The sequence below is a fragment of the Physeter macrocephalus genome, chromosome 4, assembly GCF_002837175.3.
Source record: "Physeter macrocephalus isolate SW-GA chromosome 4, ASM283717v5, whole genome shotgun sequence".
Taxonomy (NCBI): Eukaryota; Metazoa; Chordata; class Mammalia; order Artiodactyla; family Physeteridae; genus Physeter; species Physeter macrocephalus.
Window position 1 is genome coordinate 4450047 of NC_041217.1, and position 19571 is coordinate 4469617.

General features: G+C 38.3%; 1 protein-coding gene across 8 annotated transcripts in view; it reads left to right on the top strand.

Moving 5' to 3' along the window:
- Positions 1–19571, top strand: part of DENND1B (DENN domain containing 1B) — a 278187-nt gene that overhangs the window by 177775 nt on the left and 80841 nt on the right. For all 8 annotated transcript variants that reach the window (XM_055084008.1, XM_055084009.1, XM_055084007.1 and 5 more), the window contains 2 exons: positions 130–255; positions 12519–12620. In XM_055084008.1, the coding sequence (XP_054939983.1) occupies positions 130–255; positions 12519–12620 (228 nt within the window). The remainder of the gene's footprint in view (positions 1–129; positions 256–12518; positions 12621–19571) is intronic.

Consider the following 19571-nt stretch of genomic DNA (forward strand, 5'->3'; position numbering starts at 1 on the left):
ATAAGCTGTCGGGAGGAGGATGAGGCTTGGGCTGACCCGCACGCGCTGCGGTCTGCCTGCCCATTGGGCTCGTGCCTCGCCGTACCAATTTCTGAGGTGTGAATTTAACCGTTCCTCTCTGTCACGCAGGTCTCGGCCCTGAAAAATAAACTGAAGAAGCAGTCTACAGCTACGGGGAACGGAGTGGCTAGGGCCTTCCTGAGGGCGCAGGCTGCTTTGTTTGGATCCTACAGAGATGCACTGAGATACAAACCTGTAAGCGTTTTATTTCATCACTGTTTTAACGTGCTCTTGTGTGGTTCTTTGGAATGGGGCAGAAAAAGAAACATTTTAATATCCCACCCGAAAAAGTATCGTAAAGGTTTTTGAAAATACAAAATACTATGCTTTAAAACATGATGTTCCACCTCCAGTTTCTTGACTGTATGGTTTTAGTTCTTTTAGTAAATAACCCTGAGTTAATATTTCCCACATTCTCTTGCATAGCACCTTGTTTATTGTTCTAAAATTGGAATTCTTACTCGTAATTAATTAATGAATTGTGTTACTGTGTCTTAGAGTAACTACCCAATCTTGTTAAGATTACTAAGAAATGCACCGGACAGTTGGGTTTATTAGATTAGAGTTTAGAAATGACAAGTATAACGTGAAAGTTTACAAATATTAGAACTTGAACCTTTTGCAACATTTGGAAATTTATTGTCTTCCTAATTCATAACACTTTTCTAAGTGGGCTTATCTATTTAGCATATCCTAGCTCACTTTGCCATTTCTTTCTTGTTTTAATACCCCCCAAATGATTATTATGTAGAATTGTAACCCAAGTTGTTAGATGGTCCAAAAAGGTATAAATTAAAATATGTTTTTTTCTCTCGGAATTATTGGCTAAGCCTGTTAGTCTGATTTTACGAAAATGATTACACTGCTCTTTCATGACCAGGTGAATAAATGGATTAAAAATATTGAGTTAGTAATAAGACCTGTTATCTAATGGGTATTTCACCATTGTTAAGGCTTTGTAACCTCGACCCATTTCTTTAGTCTGTCTCGACTTCCATCTTATTTGTAAAGTGAGAATTCTTACACCTTCTCTGTCTGCCTTTCAGGGTTGGTGTGTAAATCCTGTCATAAACCATGAAGCACTAAACAGATGTGAACGGGTTATATGCTTTCCGAACTGACTTCTAAATTAGTAGTTCCCACCCAGTGGCTCTTGTACCTCTGAGGGGTTACTGAGTTAGGCAGATCAGCTCCTGTCTCTGGAAAAGTGCATGTGGTCTAATTTGCATGCTAATCTTTTTGAGATATGTGTGTATTTTTTAAAACATTAAATAGAACTCATAGTACCGTACAGAGTATACATATCTCACATGGGGGAGTCTTCAAAAATTATTGACAGTGATAGGGTCTCATTCTTTACAAGACTGGAAACCAGTCATTCACACCACAGTAGAGCATAGTCATTAAAATTAGTGAACATCAATTGAAACAGAAAAATGGGTTTGAAAGACAAAATTAGTGGTTGATTTTAGATATCAAATTCTTTGAAAGAGATTGCTTTCAAGTTTTACAGTACAGGAGGAAAGTTAAAAGTATCACTTTGCTTGAATTTTGCAGCATTTAAATACTTAATCTATAAGCTACATTTTTCTTTTCGTTTTCCTTTTTAAATTTGTAAAAGACTTCAGATTTGAGGAAAGCAGATTGAAGAGAAAATTTTCTTAAACGATTTAAATTATCAGTGTTGTTAGGTGACGGTTAAAATTATTAAAATATTCCATCTTGAACATTAATTACTTACTATAGTTTTTGTAGCTTGATTTTCTCCCTCTTTGAGCTTGATTGAGCAGATAGTAGGGTTACAGGATTTCAATGACTCTGACTTTTTTTTAAAACATCGTGAAAGCCAGATTCTCAGCATCTGTGGGAAGATAATTTTGTCAGAGAATGTCTTTCCTGTTTATTGATCACATCTTATAAATTTATTTGTTAATTTATCTACATTTTTCCTTTTTATGTTTGATGTTTTCTCCTTCCCTTTCTACTGCTGGTTCTTTCTGGGAGTTGGGGGATGGTATCTTCATTCTGTATGCCTTCACATTTCTTTTGACTCAGTCTTTGAATGAAAGCTCAATTTTTAAAGTATACTGAATGTATTTGGACATTTTTTTCCTATATATTTTCAAAATAAGTAGTTTTTAAGGAAAATTATTTATTGTATATAAAATATTTGTTGTTTTTGTTGTTTTAGGTATTATCTGTACAAATAACCATGGACTCTTTTTTGGACATTTATATAGCAGGCATATATCTTTGATGTATTTTCTGATTGATGTAAAAAAAAAAAAAACCAGAGCCAAGTTTAGAAGTTACAATTATTTCATGGTTTTGTCTCTTTTCATCATAAATGCATTTTAGTGGTATCCTGTAGCTACTGGAGTACAATTGGAAAGGGAAATATTACAAAATAGCTTTTAATGGATATGAATTCTTTAACTAGGTATTACTTCTTGAAATTTCATGATTGTTTATACACACACAAAAAATGAACCAGTAGTTCCCTTACGTTTGACAAAATGGAACCTGTTGATTGGTCTGTGACGGACCAGAGTGTCAGGGTCCTGCCTTCACCTGGTGTCCTAGGCCCTCGTGATGGGCAGGTGGTCTGTGTTTTCCTTTATTTTTTTTCTAAACTTTGACCTCAACTCAGAGAATTCTGCCTGAGGCTCTAAATGTCCCAAGCGTCTCAGGCTTCCAAACCCTTATTTACAATGTTCTTTCTTCCTGGCAGTGCTTTTATGGTTCTAGCTTTTAATGGCCATCTAGTTCTTTCCTGATCCTTGAAGCAGTAGTTTATAGTGCCACTTTCTTTCTGTGAATGGATTATATTTACTTTCCTTAACACGTTTCTTTTCCCTTTTTTATATATTATTTATTATAGTTCTTATTATTTTCCCTGACATTAATAATTTATTAATTGCTATTAAAATAATAACTGTTGAGCGCCCACTGGATACCAGGCGTTGATGGGCCCTTTGAATTAACTCTTTCATTTAATCTTTACAAGCCTCAAAATATTACCCCTTTCATTTTAAAGATAAGAAAAGTGATGCTCATAGAGTTTAAAAACCTCCACTAAGGTTCCCCACCTGGTAACGAGTTGGGCTGCATCTGGATCTGTCCTTCCCACGGTCCCGGTCCTGCTTCAGCGTGGAGTGTTTCCTTCCCTTAGGCCTCCATCCTCATATCATCTACTCCTTGAGATAAATTTTCTGAACTTACATTTCTTCTCAATGAAGATAAAGGTATACCGAGTGTCTTCCATGTATGTAAAGACTGAACAAACAATGAGAATTTTCTCGAAAGGTGCAGATGGTATAGGCGTCTCATAGAGTACATGTAAGTTGGTGAAATAATTTGTTACTTATGCCATATATTTCCATGCATGGTTTTGTCCACCTGGGGTGACTGCCACCACTCAAACTGCTTCTTCCTGTTCCCTCTGCACCCTCTGCAGTGTCACTGGGGAGCCAGTTGGTTGTGGGTTGTGAGGGAAAGCCCTCAGGATGATCTGAATATTCATTTTCAAATGCACATGGCAAATACTGCCGAAGAGTAACTTATTTTTATAAATTAAGCACTTAGAATGTCTAAGTGACGATGCTTAATATGTTGTCACTTTTCTCCTAGTGCCTAATTTACACTCTCTGAATGACACACTGGCATGATTGACAAATAAATGATACCTGCTCTTAATTACAGAGAAAATTATGAAACTCCTCAAAGTTTTTGGAAAGTGATTTCAATAAAATAATGGATGTTTTGTTGGTTTTGGATTTAGCCAGCAGCAAGTTAGCTACTTTTTAAGAATTCAAAAACGGGAGATAAAGCTAATGTGATAAATAAATGGAAGAAAAGTGCTAAGGGCACAGACTCTAAAACAGAGCTTGAATCCTCATTCTGTGGCTAACTAGCTGTATGACTTTGGGCAAATAACCTCTTAGTGCTTTAGTTTCCTCATGTGTTTAAAAAAAAAAAAAGCAGTAATACTTCTTGGGTTGTTCAGAGGATAAAATGAGTTCATATATGTAAATTACTAGAGCAGTGCCTGGCATATATAGTTAATGCTCTGTATATTAGCTATGATCATTAAAAATGACATTTTAGAAGTAGTACATTTGGTAAGGAAAATTCCCTTAACATAACGAAAATAAAGTACCCTCTGCTGGTCCCCCAAAAGAAAAACATTGCCGTAAACATATGAGAATACTTTTAAATGATTGCACTAAATAACTAATAAAGGGTCATCGTTTGTACCTCTGTATCATTTGTATCACAAGCTATTAAAAAATAAAAGTCAAATTTTTGACCAACAGCTAATGCTAAAGAAATGTTTGCCTGAGTTAAAATATTGCTTAGTATATTCAAAAGCATATGCTTTATTACCCTAAGAGCATAGAGATAATGCTGAAATCTGCTCCTTTGAATATTTAGGATGATATCATTAGTTTCAAACACTCAAGCTTTTCTGGGCTGCCGTGAGCCTTGCTAATGGATAAAAAGGAAATTCTTTTTAAACTAAAGATTAGCTAGTAATCTGGGCTCCTGTTTGACTAGTAGCAAGAGCTGTCCTTCAGACATTTTTTGGATTATGTTCCTTTAAAACTTTATCAGCGAGTTATATTTTGTGATTAAGTTCAAGCAATTTAAGTACAGGATTGACATCCATAATTTAAGTGGTCAATCACTAAATCTTTGCCTTAAAGCTTCCATTTAACAAATTTATAGCTGCTAACTTGTTAGAGACTTCAAAATCCGAGTTGGATAGTTTATGTACTCACCCCTCGCAGTGGTGTGGTTCCCAAAGCATGTGAGGTACTCACTCATCTTATTACCCAACCTTGAGTACCTTTTGACCTTAAGATGGTTTCTACAAAAGAAGTATTTGGTATTTGGCTTTTAGATGGAACATGGTTGCACTCTCTTTCCGCTCTTTTTTTTAATTAGTAGAGAGGGAATTTTGCTTAATTTTTTAACAAAAATGTAAAAATATTGCATAACTAGTATGGGGCAGGGAGAACCGGGGACTTGGCTAGTAAGGGTTCCATCTGTATATCACTGGTAATATGTGTCATGAAAATAGAGAATGTTTGTCCTTAAATTGTGGGGAAGAGAAATGTATTTTATCACAGTATGTATAAAATTAATACATAAATCTGTTGATCTTTTAAAGTGCTCATGTTTATCCAAAGTGTTAGAAGCAGCTGTTCCTAAAAAAAAAAATCAATTTCTTTTCCCATCTTAACTTGCTGAATCACAGGCCAGTGGAACACTGAGAGCTATGGATTTTCAAGACATCTAATAACTTAGGATACACTCCTGTAATAATATGTACATAAGAGAAGATTTTTGTTAATGACTAAAGTTTATGATGTGAACATGCGACTTTTCAGGAACGATTCTCAGAAATTAAAGAAGCATTGTTTTCATGGTCACTAAACTGAGAGTAGATATGCCATAATAATAGCATTGGGACACTTGGAATCCAGATGCTACATAGCCTGAAAAATCTTTATTACTGTTTTCTATGAGAACCTAACTATATATATATATATATATATATATATATATATATATATATATATAAATAATTTTTTTTTTTTTTTTTTTTTTTTTTTTGTGGTACCCGGGCCTCTCACTGTTGTGGCCTCTCCCGTTGCGGAGCACAGGCTCCGGACGCGCAGGCTCAGCGGCCACGGCTCACGGGCCCAGCCGCTCCGCGGCATGAGGGATCTTCCCGGCCGGGGCACGAACCCGTGTCCCCTGCATCGGCAGGCGGACTCGCAACCACTGCGCCACCAGGGAAGCCCCTAACTATATTTTAATATTCCCACGAGACAACTGGTAGCCAAATCTTTCAGAGAATTAAAAAATGTAAATATACCGTCATTATGCAGACATTTTTGCTTAGTTTGTTTATACTCCATATGAAACAGTGATATTACGGTCAAGTGTGTTAAGGAACGGAATAAGTACTATGTTGATGCTTTGGATTTTAAAGCTTAGCTCCTTCCCAGCCCGGCTGCCCTTCATCCTGAAAAGTCTCTTTTTTTTTGTGGTACGCGGGCCTCCCTCTGCTGTGGCCTCTCCCGTTGCGGAGCACAGGCTCCGGACGCGCAGGCTCAGCGGCCACGGCTCACGGGCCCAGCCGCTCCGCGGCATGTGGGATCCTCCCGGACCGGGGCACGAACCCGTGTCCCCTGCGTCGGCAGGCGGACTCTCAACCACTGTGCCAACAGGGAAGCCTGATGCTTTGGATTTTACTTCACATTTTTGTACAGTAGCATTCTTCCTGACACCTTCCTTTTTTTTTTTTTTTTTTTTTTTCAATATGAACTTTTGCTAAGTCATACACATTCTTAAAGCATAAAGATCTAGTCTGTGTTTTAAGTATTTTCTTGCTCTTGCAAAGTTTCCCACTCTGGAGAATAGTCTAGAACTTTAAACACATTTATTCTTAAAAATAAACAAAAATGTTATATTAATTCAATAACAATAACTTCTCTGAAGCTGAACATAGGAATAGGATAGGAAAAACAGCTCCATTTCATCCATATCTTACCTGTGCCTTAATTATCTTATAAAACTAATTCAGAGAGTAACTAGTGGGTATTTATTGAACACACAAGACACAAGATACTGTGTTGGGTGCTACAGGGAATGCAAAGATGTACATTTAATACAATGCAGAAAATGAGCGCTAAAAGAAAGATACAGGTGTCTCTGGATATTCGGAGGATGGAGAATTTACTTCTAGAGGTAAATCCCGTGGTCCGTACGGGCCAGATTGATGCCAGTGGAGGGCAGTTCTGAGTAATTTAAATGCCGTCAGGTAGGAGTGACTTGCACTTCCTGGCACCCTGCAGGGATGGCACCCTTTTTCTTCCCAATCATTAGTCATTATACAAGTGACTGAGAGTGACGTTGTTCTGTGGATAATCATGACTCTGTTCTGCTTTTTATGTTTTAAAAGGTAAATCAGTATGAGCTTTGGTGTTTTTACTATTGTCAATGGCTCCTCATCATAGAGTGCTGGTGTGTTGTTGATTCATCCTTAGAATGTGTTTGTTGACTGGCATACTTGAATGTAATGGTGAGCAGTGCTGGTGGTTCCTTTCTGGAAAGTCTGGTTCTCTTCTCTGTAATAAGAACTTCATTCCTACTCTACGATGCATCATATTTTTCTTACATCCTTCCATGCTCCTTTGTGTGACATTCCAGTGCAGCGATTTTGGTTTTGATTCCTTTCTGCTGCCTCATGACTGCTCCATGAGCAAAAGAGTCAGTTGCTTTACTGTCATGTCAGAATTTTCCCGTGAAGAGTTTTTCTTTTCCACCTTTTAATGTTTCTGCCTGATTATTCTGTGTCTCCACTGAACTATATATTTATTTACTTACTTTTCTGTCAATGAGCTATATAATTTTAAGAAATTAATTAGATTATAGATGAGTATTTCTCAGTTGCATACATCTTTGTCCCTCAGTAGGGTGATCCACTTAACTTTAATACCTAGCTCTGTGCAGGTATTTCCTAAATATAGGTTAAACAACACGTTTCAAGCTTGACTTTCTGGCTTGTTACACGTACCTTCAGGTGGCCTTCGCTGTCCTAGAGGCCCTCCCCAGGCTGTACCGGCTGGTGTTCTTTTCAGAGGAAAATTGCCCTTAGCTAAATGGGCAGGGCCTTCCAGGCACCTCACCTTCTCCTCCACCCCTCCCACCGAGAGGCCCACGTTCAGTGACTGACCCACACAGGAAGTAGGAAACTGGCCTTGCCTCAAGGCTGGATGGACTCTGCCACACGATTAGTGCTTTTCCATGGGTTCAGTCTGAAGCTGATCTCCCAATGAAACCAACATTCTTGCCTGTCTTTTTTCCCTGCTGTATCCTGTTCCCCTTAGTACCTATTTCCTGAGAATTCTCTGCCAGCAAATCACTTGAACAAGAATCTCTGTCTGAGGCTTGGCTTAGAGCCCAAGCTGAGACACAAGCCACAACTGATATTACCAGATTCTTATTAAACCTGGTTTTTGTTCTGTATTCCTAGTCTTCAATAAACAATACCATCTTCTGATCCTCAGGCTAGAAATCTGGGAGTCATCTTTGATCCCTGCTTGTCTTTTTCTTGTGTATCTGTGGTTCTTAAACTTTTTGTCTCTGGATGTCTTTATACTCTTAAAAATTATCAAGGACATCAAAGAACTTTTGTTTATGTCGGGTCTATCTATCACTATTTATCATATTAGAAATGAAAACTGAATATATTTTAAATAGTTATTATTGATAATTTATTTCAAAACAATACAAACCAATAAAAAAGGAAGGAGAAAAAAAATTTTTTTTAATGAAAAGGTAAAAACACAAACCTACTAAGCTTAACATAAAACATATTTTCATGAAAAATAAGTCTATTTCTAAACAAAAAATTTGGTCAGAAGAATGGCACTGTTTTACATTTTTCCAAATCTCTTTACTACCCAGCTTAAAAGAAGCTGGCTGGATTCTCACGTTTGATTCTTCTTTCAGTCTGTTGCAATATTGCAAATTATGAAGCCTCTGGAAAACTCAGTCGGATCTCGTGAGAAAATGAAAGTGAAAGGGCAAATAACATCGTAGCACTATTATGAAAATAGTTTTAATGTTGCAGATCCTATGAAAAGGTCAGAGTCCCTGGACCTCGTTTTGAGAACCACTGCTGTGTATCAGTTGATAAACAAGTCCTGTTGATTTTGCCATGAAATGTTTAGTAGCGTAATTAACCACATGGACTTCAAACTCTCACAACCTGGGTTAATCTACTTAAACTTTCTAAGCCTCAGCTTCCTCATCTGTAAAATGTAATAATTATCACAGCTGGTTGTACTTTTACAGATTACATGATGTGGAATAAATAAAATATTTCATACAGTCTTGGATACCCAGAAATGGGATAATTTGCAGGTTGAGAGTATAGAGTGAATCCTGCCTCTAACAATTACAGTGCTGTGCAGTCTTGAGCAAGTTACTTAAACTTTGTTTTAGTTTAGTCATGTATAGAATATGATGATAATAAGCTTGAGGTTTATATGAGTTAATATGTGTAAAGTGCCTTACCACAGTGCCTGGCACATAATAAGTATTATGCAGTCATTAGCTACTGTTATTACTGTCAGTGTAGTCATAAGTGCCCTATAAATGTTCGGTAATAAGAGTCATTGCTGTTTCTTCCTGTCTGCTGCCTAGTTTGTCTTTTCTTGCCTGATTTATTTTGTACTATTTATCGATCTGCCTGTTTCCATTATTTCCTCTTGCTCTTGCGCTCTCCATTCCAAAACACGTGTACACGCTTCTTTGAGCTGCTTGAGGCCTTCAGGGAGATAACTAACGTCTTAGAATGCGGCTCAGGCCTTTTCCAGGATGGCTCAACCGACCCTTTCTCTCCCTCTGGTACTCTCTGTAACCCATGTCCAGTAGCCACTAGGCCTCAGCCAACCTCTTATTATCCCACTTTGGTGCTTTCTCTAATTCACACCCACCCCAAGCACACTACCCACGTTTCGTCCATGTCTCTTCTTTCTCAAGACTGTCTTTTCTGTCTGTGTTTCATAAAGCTTCCATTCGTTTTCAAAACCAGCTCAAATTTCCTCTGTGAAGCCACAGATGCCCCCAGATTAAACCTTTCATACTGCAGGCATAAACTGGGAATTTAGTGGGCAACACTGGATATGTAGTCACCTTACTTGGAACAAGACAGTTTTTGAGAAACTATTCAATCCTAATCCTGATTTTTTTTTTTTTTGTGGTACGCGGGCCTCCCACTGTTGCGGCCTCTCCCGTTGCGGAGCACAGGCTCCGGACGCGCAGGCTCAGCGGCCACGGCTCACGGGCCCAGCCGCTCCGCGGCACGTGGGATCTTCCCGGACCGGGGCACGAACCCGTATCCCCCGCATCGGCAGGTGGACTCTCAACCGCTGCGCCACCAGGGAAGCCCCCTAATCCTGATTTTTATTCAGATCATAAATAAACCAGAAGATCCTAAGCAGAGTTCCTTCTTACCACGCCATCCAATTTGACTTGGATTGAAAAGAATCTGTTCCATAGGATGCACCCCAAGGATGACAGCAGTTGAGACTCTTGTATATTAATACATAAAACTTCACAGCATGTTAAACAAGCCTTATTTTTCTTTCCCCTGAGAGAAAATTCTAAGATGTGTCAGGGCTTTGTCTTCTTCGTAATCATTGAGATTCTTAGTGAACAAACTGTTGGTCAATTAAAGGTTCAGTTGGAAGCTTTTTCTCTGATGGTTTTCATCAAGGACGGGGGGACCACACCTGAGCTTTCTCTGCTCCTTCTCCCGACAGATTGCAGGCGTTGCTACGAGATGAGTGAGGACAGAGTTCTTCCAGGTAGTTCACATTGGCTGATGACTAGGTACGCCCAACTCTTGAGGAGGAGTCCGTAGACTTTGCTCCCATCCCTTCTCCCTGGAGACTTTCACCCACGCCCTCCGCTCCCTCCAGTCAGAAGAAATGCTTGCTTGTAACATCAGAAGTCTAAGCTTTTCAGCTGGAGATAGAACTTTATATTTGAGTTGAAGACTGTTCTGCAGTGTGAATGACAACGTTTAGACATATTACAGACTGTAATAAAATCTCTCCCACATGTTTGGGGATGAAAAATCCATCAAATAAAAATTAGAATTATCAATAGTCCTGATTTCTTTGTTGTAGCAGTGATATAGTTGGAACTTCCGTTAGAGGCAATGATTTTGTTTATTTTTAAAATTTATATTTGCTTTTGAAAAGATAATATGTCATACGGAGCAAGGCTTTAGCTGACTTGCTATTTCATTTATTCACTTATAAAACATTGATTGGGCTCCCAGTGTAACTAGATATATTGCTGATATTGAGGAATCAAAAACAACAGATCTTTACCTTTAACAGGATTGCTTGTTTGTTGTTTTTCCCCTGTTAGATTGTAAGTTCTATGATAGTGGCAAATATGGTGTATTTTTGATTATCTAAAATATATTTATGTAAATTCAATTCTTAAAATATGTATTTGAAAATCATTCTCTAGCGCTTAAGAATGGCAACAATCTATATGAAAATGTATAATGTTAGTTTTATTATAGATCATCAGCTGATGGCTGGTCTAGGTGGCATCAATTAATAGATTATCGAATTGTCTAATCTAATTCTTAGTTTGAATTTTATTTTCTTCCCTTTGTAGCAGTGCGGTCAAAGAAAACTTTCTGTGATAAGGGAAGTGTTCAGTATCTGTGCTGTCTGGTACAGTAGCCACTTGTGGCTGCTGAGCATTTCAAATGTGGCTGGTGCGACTGAGGAACTAAGTTTTCAGTTTTAATCTTAATAAATTTAAATAGCATTAAACGTGCATATGGCTGCTGAGTGGAGCAGTGCATTAACTTCTGGCAGACAGTGGTAACAGCTGACATATACAGATTGTTAGTCCCATTATTTTACTCATTCAAGAACCAGTTTTCAGAGTTTTACTTACAGATACCTGTAATCAGGACATCATTCTTTCTTAAAATTAAATTATAATTACCATTTTTTCAAAGTTCTGTTAGAAGGTGGACAAGCTCAGTTTTTTCCTTTTTACTGCAGTGTAAAGATTGCTGCAAGATTTGCTATAAGGACTGAATCGTTGTCGCTAATCTCTGTTTTCATTTTGATCGTTAAGTCACGTATCCTCATCTGTGTTGAATGGGCAAGAGGGCCATTCGGGCTGTGGAAGGAAGCAGCAGGTGGCGGGGGTCTGCCAGTGAGAGATGATTCCTGAGGTCACGTGTGGGAGTCTGTGGAAATCTGTGTTTGGAATTAAAGTCCTTGCGGTGGAGGAGGAGCGGCTAACAGCCCAAGCTGCCAGAAGACACTTGCCGAGTTGCGATTACTTAGCAAATAGGATAAGTTCAGGCAGATGCCATGTGAGGCTTATCCTAGAAAGTATCCAGTCAGAATTGTATTTGCAATCATGAAGAGAATGTGATTGAAAGACCTTTTAATTAATTCAAAAACAAATTAATGATCATACTATAAACGGCAAAAAGCATGCAGCAATTTTTATGGTAAGAATGTCTTCTAATCGGAATGAAATATAATTGTTGGACTTGTTCAGATTGTGTGCAATTTTTAATACTCATAATCAATCTAATGATATTAAATCTTTGTTTTTAGGGGATTTAGTCTTTGAGGGAGTGAAAGTGACCATTTTTAAGAGCCCAAGGGATCCTTGATTAGGAAGTTATAGCAGAAGCTTATCGGCCCGAGGAATATTTCTACCAGCCCGACCTCCCGCCATTGTGTGTAAGGGTCTCACTCCCTCTACACTCTGAGCACCTTGAAGTTCTGTGTCTCACACTCCTGTGTGACCCCCCAAGTGCCTCTTCAGATAGACTGGTTTGTGCTGACTTTCTGTTGATGTCCCCGAAATTCTTTGTTTCTCTCCAGGGGGAGCCCATCACGTTCTGTGAGGAGAGTTTCGTAAAGCACCGCTCAAGTCTGATGAAACAGTTCTTGGAAACCGCAGTTAACCTCCAGCTTTTTAAGCAGGTAAGAGTGGACCTCCACGTTTTGTTCTGTAACAAGGTTACAGAAATGGAACAGAAATTTATAACACTTTTTTGTCCCTGTAAAATTATGTCTGAACTTTGCTATTAAAAACTTCCTCACTGAAAGTTGCTCAGCTGGTGGTCTCAACAGAGGAGTATCCACGCGCAGCAGAAAAAGCAGTAAGACTGTTTATGTAAGGCATCTTAGAAGGGCTTATCTAGTGTGCTAGATGGGTATGGTAAACAAACTGAGTTTTTTAATAGGACCATCCCAATGCAATCCAGTTTATAAAAACGATTTATAAATATGTAACTTTTCAAGCTTTGTAAAACTTTCCATAATCACAAATTAAAATGTCAGAAGAAATTTATAGTCCTTCTGTGTGTCTTGATTTCTGGCTCAGAAAATAAAACTGTCATTTCAAAAAGCAGCAGCTTGACCTCAGATTTCAGAAAGTTTAGATGCAGTGTCTCTTTCCTCCCACTGTGTGATCATGGCAAGTTTCTTCATTTAGGCTTGCCGTGGTTTCTGTTTACGTAATTTAAATTAAGTTCTTAACACTTACTTTTCTTATTCCACATGACGATTTTAAGTGTAAAGTTAGCTATGTGAATTCAGCATTTAATGAAGACCTACAGTGTGTCATAAACTGTGCTCGGGGCCAGGGTGCAGACATGAATAAAAACTCAGTGATGCCCTTGAGAAGCGGACAAGTTAATAGAAATTCCTTTGTCTGTTAAGAGGAAAGAGACCAAATAACTCAAAATAAGCTTCAAATTACATAAGTAAAGAAACCAGCATGGTGAAAAAATCCAATACTGTTTATCTGTATTCTGAGGAAGTTCTAAATAATGATCTGAGTTAGAAGAATGCTCTGTGGGGGATATACCTGTCTTCCAATATGTGAAAGTTTACCTTAAAGAAAGGGTTAGATTTGTCCAGTACACAGCTTTCAGGAACAGAAAGAACCAGGTTTGGTGGGTTTCCAGATTAAAGATGTCTTGTGAATTTCCCAGGATGGAGCGGGCTCCCTTTGGAGCTCTCTGTCCCTAGAGGGCTCCGGTATAGACGGAATTACTTCCCAGGGTTGGAACAGGATCGAGTGATGGTCTGTAAATGCTGAAGTGTATAGCACAGTGCAGTCCCAGGCTAGTCGTCCAGTGCCTGCTTGTTGAGTTAAATATCAGTGCCCTTGCTGTGTTTTTGTCTGTCAAGAGGCGATAGTTGTACCTCCCATTGTCAAAACTGAGTTGTGAAGCTCAAATTATATGGGGGTCAAGGACTGAATGGTTGGGTAGAATGACGTATTACTTCCCTTTTTGAGATTCTGTAACTAGAGTCTTTTCGTTTGATAAAGTTCATACATGGTCTTTTTTTTTTTTTTTTTTAACGTAACTACAAAAAGCATATGTATTTTAGGAGTCAGGTAGAGTTGGGTTAAACCTTGGCTTTGTCACTCAATAGCTTTTTGTTCATAAGTATCTGTTTCTTTTTCTATAAAATCGCAAGTATTATACCCTGCCCCACAGGTTGTGATACAGTTTATGTGAATTAACACCTGTGCACTCTCAGCTCGACAGTGCATGAAACTTTGTGGAAGCTCATAAATTTTAGGGTCTGCCTCATCCTTAGAGCAGTTACATTAACAAAATACATATCTATGCAGGATTTTTTAAAAGTATAACTTGGTCAAAAAGGCTAAAGGTAAAATATGAAAATGGTCAAAGTAGAACCCATTATAGGACAACTTGGATAGTTTTATATACACCAATTGACCGTGTTCTTGAACTTGATACTATTTTATGAACCTTAAGAAAGAGATAGTGGAAGGTATCCCTGAAAGGACTTGAGATTCTGTTGACAGCGTCACCAAGTTGTAAAGGTGAGTCAGGTCCAGCATCCGAGGTGCCAACAGTACAGTGTTGTGTGCTTTGGAATGTGTTAGGAGTGTGGATCTCCTGCTAATGTTCTTACCACACACAAACAAATAGGAACATAAATGGACACAAGGAAACTTTTGGAGGTGATGGACATGTTTATTACCTGGATTGTGGTGATGGTAACAGGAGTGTATATACATCTGCCCAAAGTCAGCAAATTGTCTGCATTAATTATACGCAGTTTTTTGTATACCAGTTACGCTTCACTAAAGCTTGGGGGGAAAAGGGAAATAAAATAGGAATCGATTGATAAAAATTATTAACATAGATGAATTCTCAAAGACACTACTGATCTTTCTGAAAGAATATAAAAGTATTTATTAGGTACAAATGATTAATATTCCTGACCATGAGTTTGTGATCCATTATGGGTCAAGAACTACCCAGGTCCTCTCTTTGTTCGACAATTCTTATGCATCAAAATTGAGAGAACATGAACCCAGGAGAGAAGCATATAATTTTAAGGTAAGCATTAAAGTGAACTGTAATTTCTGATAATATGGCAGGGAAGGATTCGGAGCTCACTTATGCACTGAAACAATTTAAAATGCAAAATTTGAAAAAACATCTTGTGGTGAGGGTCACAGGAGACAAAGCCCAGTGCTTACTCTCCAAGATCAGAAGTGTGATAGGAGATTCAACTCCCATAAGTCTGGGAAGACTTAGTGTAAAGGTAAACAAAAACTAAAGGTGCTCCTTCCCTTCAGCCACTTCCTGGGGATTGTACGTCTGAAGCTCTAGCATGAGTGGAGGGGAGGAAAGAGCTGCTGAGACGTTGCCACTCACCAGCATGCACAGGACTCTGAGGCCTAAATTAATAATTTCTGATTTGCTCTGACCAAACTCAAGTCAAATGTAAAGTTATCCCGACTGTCACTGCCCTCAGGCGGAAGCAAATACGCATCCTCCTTGAGGAATCCACCTTCGTCCAGGCATCAAGGAGTTCTCCCAGCTAAGATCCCAAAGAGAAATTTCACCCTTAGAAGTCATTAGACATACAGGGAAACAAATCGCGAACCAGAGACAGCAGACAGAAACTGGCTTGCAGAGACTTCAAATACTGGATGTAACAGAAGTAGAATATAAAATAGCTGTGCTTAAGATGTTCAAAGAAATGAAAGACAAGCCTTAAAAATGTTCAAGGCGTAAAAACTTTAAAGAATGTAAAGACGATTTTAAGAATGTAGCAAATAAACTTCTGGTAAGGAAGCATGTAATTTAAATGAAAGGAAATTGATGTATTAATAACCAGTCAGATCTAACTAAAGAGAGATTTGCTGAACTGGAAGATGTGAAAAAGAAATTATCCAGAATATAGTACAGAGCCATGAAGAAGCAGAAAATGTAAGAGGTTAATAAACATAAAGGGTGGAGTGGAAATGTCTGAAATCCATGCAGTGAGTTCTGAAAGGAGCAGACAGGAAGTGGAGGAGAGATGCTGGTTGGAAGGACAGGGCCGGAGCCAGTTACATGCACACTTTATAAATTCAGGAAGTCCCACATCTCCAAACTGAGGAAATAAGAAGAAATCTATACCCACAGAGCAGATTCAGCTCTAAAACATTCAATAAAGAGGAAATTTTTTTAGAAGAGAAAAAACAGATTACTTTCAGAGAGCAGATTCTGACAGATGACGTCACAGCAGCAGCAGTGGAATCCAGAAGATACTGCCATATCTTCAGTGTGTGGAGAAAAAATACCTAGACTCCTACACCAACTAAAATACCTTTTAATTGCAAGGGTGCCATGAAGACATTTCCCTGCTAAAGCTGAGTTTGCCCTCTGTGTTGGCTTTAATGATGTGTCCGCTTGGTGAGGCTGCGGCCCCCAGTTATTTAATCAAATGCTAATCTAAGGATTGCTGTGAAGGTATTTTTACATGTGTAATTTAAACCCCTAATCATTTGGCTTTAAATAAGGAAGATAATCCTACATAAACTGGGTGGGCCTGTCGGAAGCACTTGGAAGGCTTGTAAAACAGGACTGAGATTTTCCTGAAAGAGAGAATTTACACCTGTGGGTGGCAGCATCGGCCCCCGACTGTGGTCCCGCCTGCCCATGGTCTGTCCTTCCTGACTGCCTATCCTATGAATTTCTGACCTGCTTAGCCAGCCCTCATAATCATGTAAACCAGTTTCTTGTAATAAATCTCATATGTATATATGTATCTGTCTGTCTGTCTCTTAAATCTTTTAATGGTTCTGCTTCTCTGGTTGAACCCTGACTACCCTACCAACAGGAGAAAGAAATTCTTAAGGCAGTACTTTAAGAAAGTAATTCAGAGAGAAAGTTTTCTCAGATCCAAGATGGAATGTCTGAAATGCAAGAAGGAAGGAAGAGCAAAATAAATGGTAAATATGTTAATTAAATTTAACCGATATTTACTGTGTAAGACAGGCCAGTTCTCCCACACATTCCAGAATCAAATGGTTCCACTTCAAATTCCAAAAAATTCCTGTTTTGACTATGGCAAAAGGGAGATACTCTTCAGTCTCTTTTGTAAGGCCAGGATAACCTTGATTCTAAAACCTAAGACAGCATGAGAAGAAAACATTATAAGCCAGGCTCACTCATGCCCACAGATGCAAAAATTTAAGCAAAGTATTTTCAGCCAATTCTAACAAGGTGTAAAAAGGATACTGCTTCATGGGCAGGTTGACTTTATCCCAGAAATTAAATGGTAGTTACACATTAGGAAATCTATGAATGTAATTCACTACGTTAACTGATTATAGGAGTTAAAATCATTAGATCATCTCAACAGATGCACAGATTTTTCATAATATTCATGAGAGTCATGATAAAAGCAAAAAGGCATGATTAAAGATATTTTCAATAAACATACTTAAAACACTAGTTTCCCTCTGAGAAAGGTTCTATCTATTACCATTGGAACCCCTCACATATATAATTTAGCCAAAAAAACCATAAAGATTTAGAAAGTAAGACACCAAACTGACATTATTACTTGGAGTATAAAGACAAGTTACTTAGGACGTAAAGAAATAGCCTAATAAATTTGACTGAACTTTTGGCCATCAAAAGACTCCATATTTGCAGTACTTTTGAACCACCCAAGAGTTTAGAAACTAGAATATAAAAAAACTCCCACATGTCAGTAAAAAACATATATAATTGTGCAAAAGATTTGGATAAGCACATGCAAATGAAGAAACCTGAATGGCTAATAAAGATATACAAGATGCTCCAACTCATCTGTAATCAGAGAACAGCAAATAAAAAACATAATGTGGGCTTCTCTGGTGGCACAGTGGTTGAGAATCCGCCTGCCGATGCAGGGGACATGGGTTCGTGCCCCGGTCCGGGAAGATCCCACATGCCGCGGAGCGGCTGGGCCCGTGAGCCACGGCCGCTGAGCCTGCGCATCCGGAGCCTGTGCTCCGCAACGGGAGAGGCCACAACAGTGAGAGGCCCGCGTAACGCAAAAAACAAACAAACAAAAAACCAAAAACATAATGAAAATACCACCTCACACTCACCAGACTGGCCCAGTTTTAAAAACCCTGAAAATCTCAAATTTTGGCAAAGACATGGAGCACGGGACCAAGTTTCAGCTGTTGAGGGGAGTGAAAATTTGCACAACTTATTGACAAAACACTTTGGTGCTATGACTTAAACTTCAGTTTCTTTTGACCCAGCAATTTCACTCTAAATTGTGCACCAAAAATCATCTACTAAAATTACTCATAACAGCAAAGTACTGCTGGTAATCTTAGACAGTCATCAGTATTAAGATGAATAAATTGTTACATTCATACAATAGAACAGCTACACAACAGGGAGATGAACGAGCTTCAGCAAAACTAAATGTGAATGAATTAAAGGAACAAATCACTGAAGAATTGATATGATGAGTCCGTTTATGTAATAATGTTCAACAGCGAGGAAAACTAAATAATGTATTATTTAGGGAAACGTGATAAAACTATAAAGAAAGACAAGGAAAGGATAAGCTGAAAGGATTATGATCTTTTCTGTAGGGAGGAAATGTTCTGGTAGTTGTCTTTGTCATTATTAATTAGGCTATTAATTACTTAAGTTATTATTATTTAAATTCCTTAAGTGTTGTATAAAAACTTTTTTTTTTTTTTTTTTTTACTATTTCTGGATTTGCCGGTAATAGGCTTTGTTTTCACTGACAGCTGACTTCTTATCCTCTTTAGACCTCAGTTACTGCATCTGTAACATGAATTAGACTAAAAGGTCACTAAGTCTGAGGTACCTTTCGGCTCTAACATTCCATGATACCATGGAATAAACATGGCTTAGACAGATGATAGGAAGCTCCATTTGGATAAATTCCTCTTTAGATAATGGATTTGGAAGGAATCCCAGAAACCACTTCTTAAACCCATGGCTCTGACAGCACCTTCTTTAGCTTGCAGCTTTACAGAGATTTAAGCTGTTAATTTTAGGTCTCTTCCTTTTGTTTCCTATTACACTAACCCAGCAGAGGAAATTATTTTCTTGGGTATTGTTTTGTTATTAAGGCCACGGGAACTAAAGTTGTTTCTGCTCATTTTACTGTACACTCCCCATGGCCAAGGACCGTGGCTGAACTTAGTGTGGAGATCCCAGAGCCTCATGCAGACCACAGACCTGTGGGATGTCCATGAATACAGACTCTCTATTTGCTGGCAGCCTAGGTCACTATTGGACATCTGGAGCCCAAATATATTACAGGAGATACATTTTTTCCGCAAAATAATTGTTTGTCCATATTCTAACTTTATCAGAGTGGAAAATGATAGGGAAATTCAACTTGGCAAAACCTCTTTTAGTGTTCCTCATAAGATAAAATAAATGTGTCTTTCTCAAACTTTCCCATCCAATAATGTTCTCATTCTGCATACTGTAAGAGAACACTTTTTTTTTTTTTGGTTTGTAATTTTTCTTTTCTTTTTTTTTAAACATCTTTATTGGAGTATAATTGCTTTACAGTGGTGTGTTAGTTTCTGCTGTATAACAAAGTGAATCAGTTATACATACA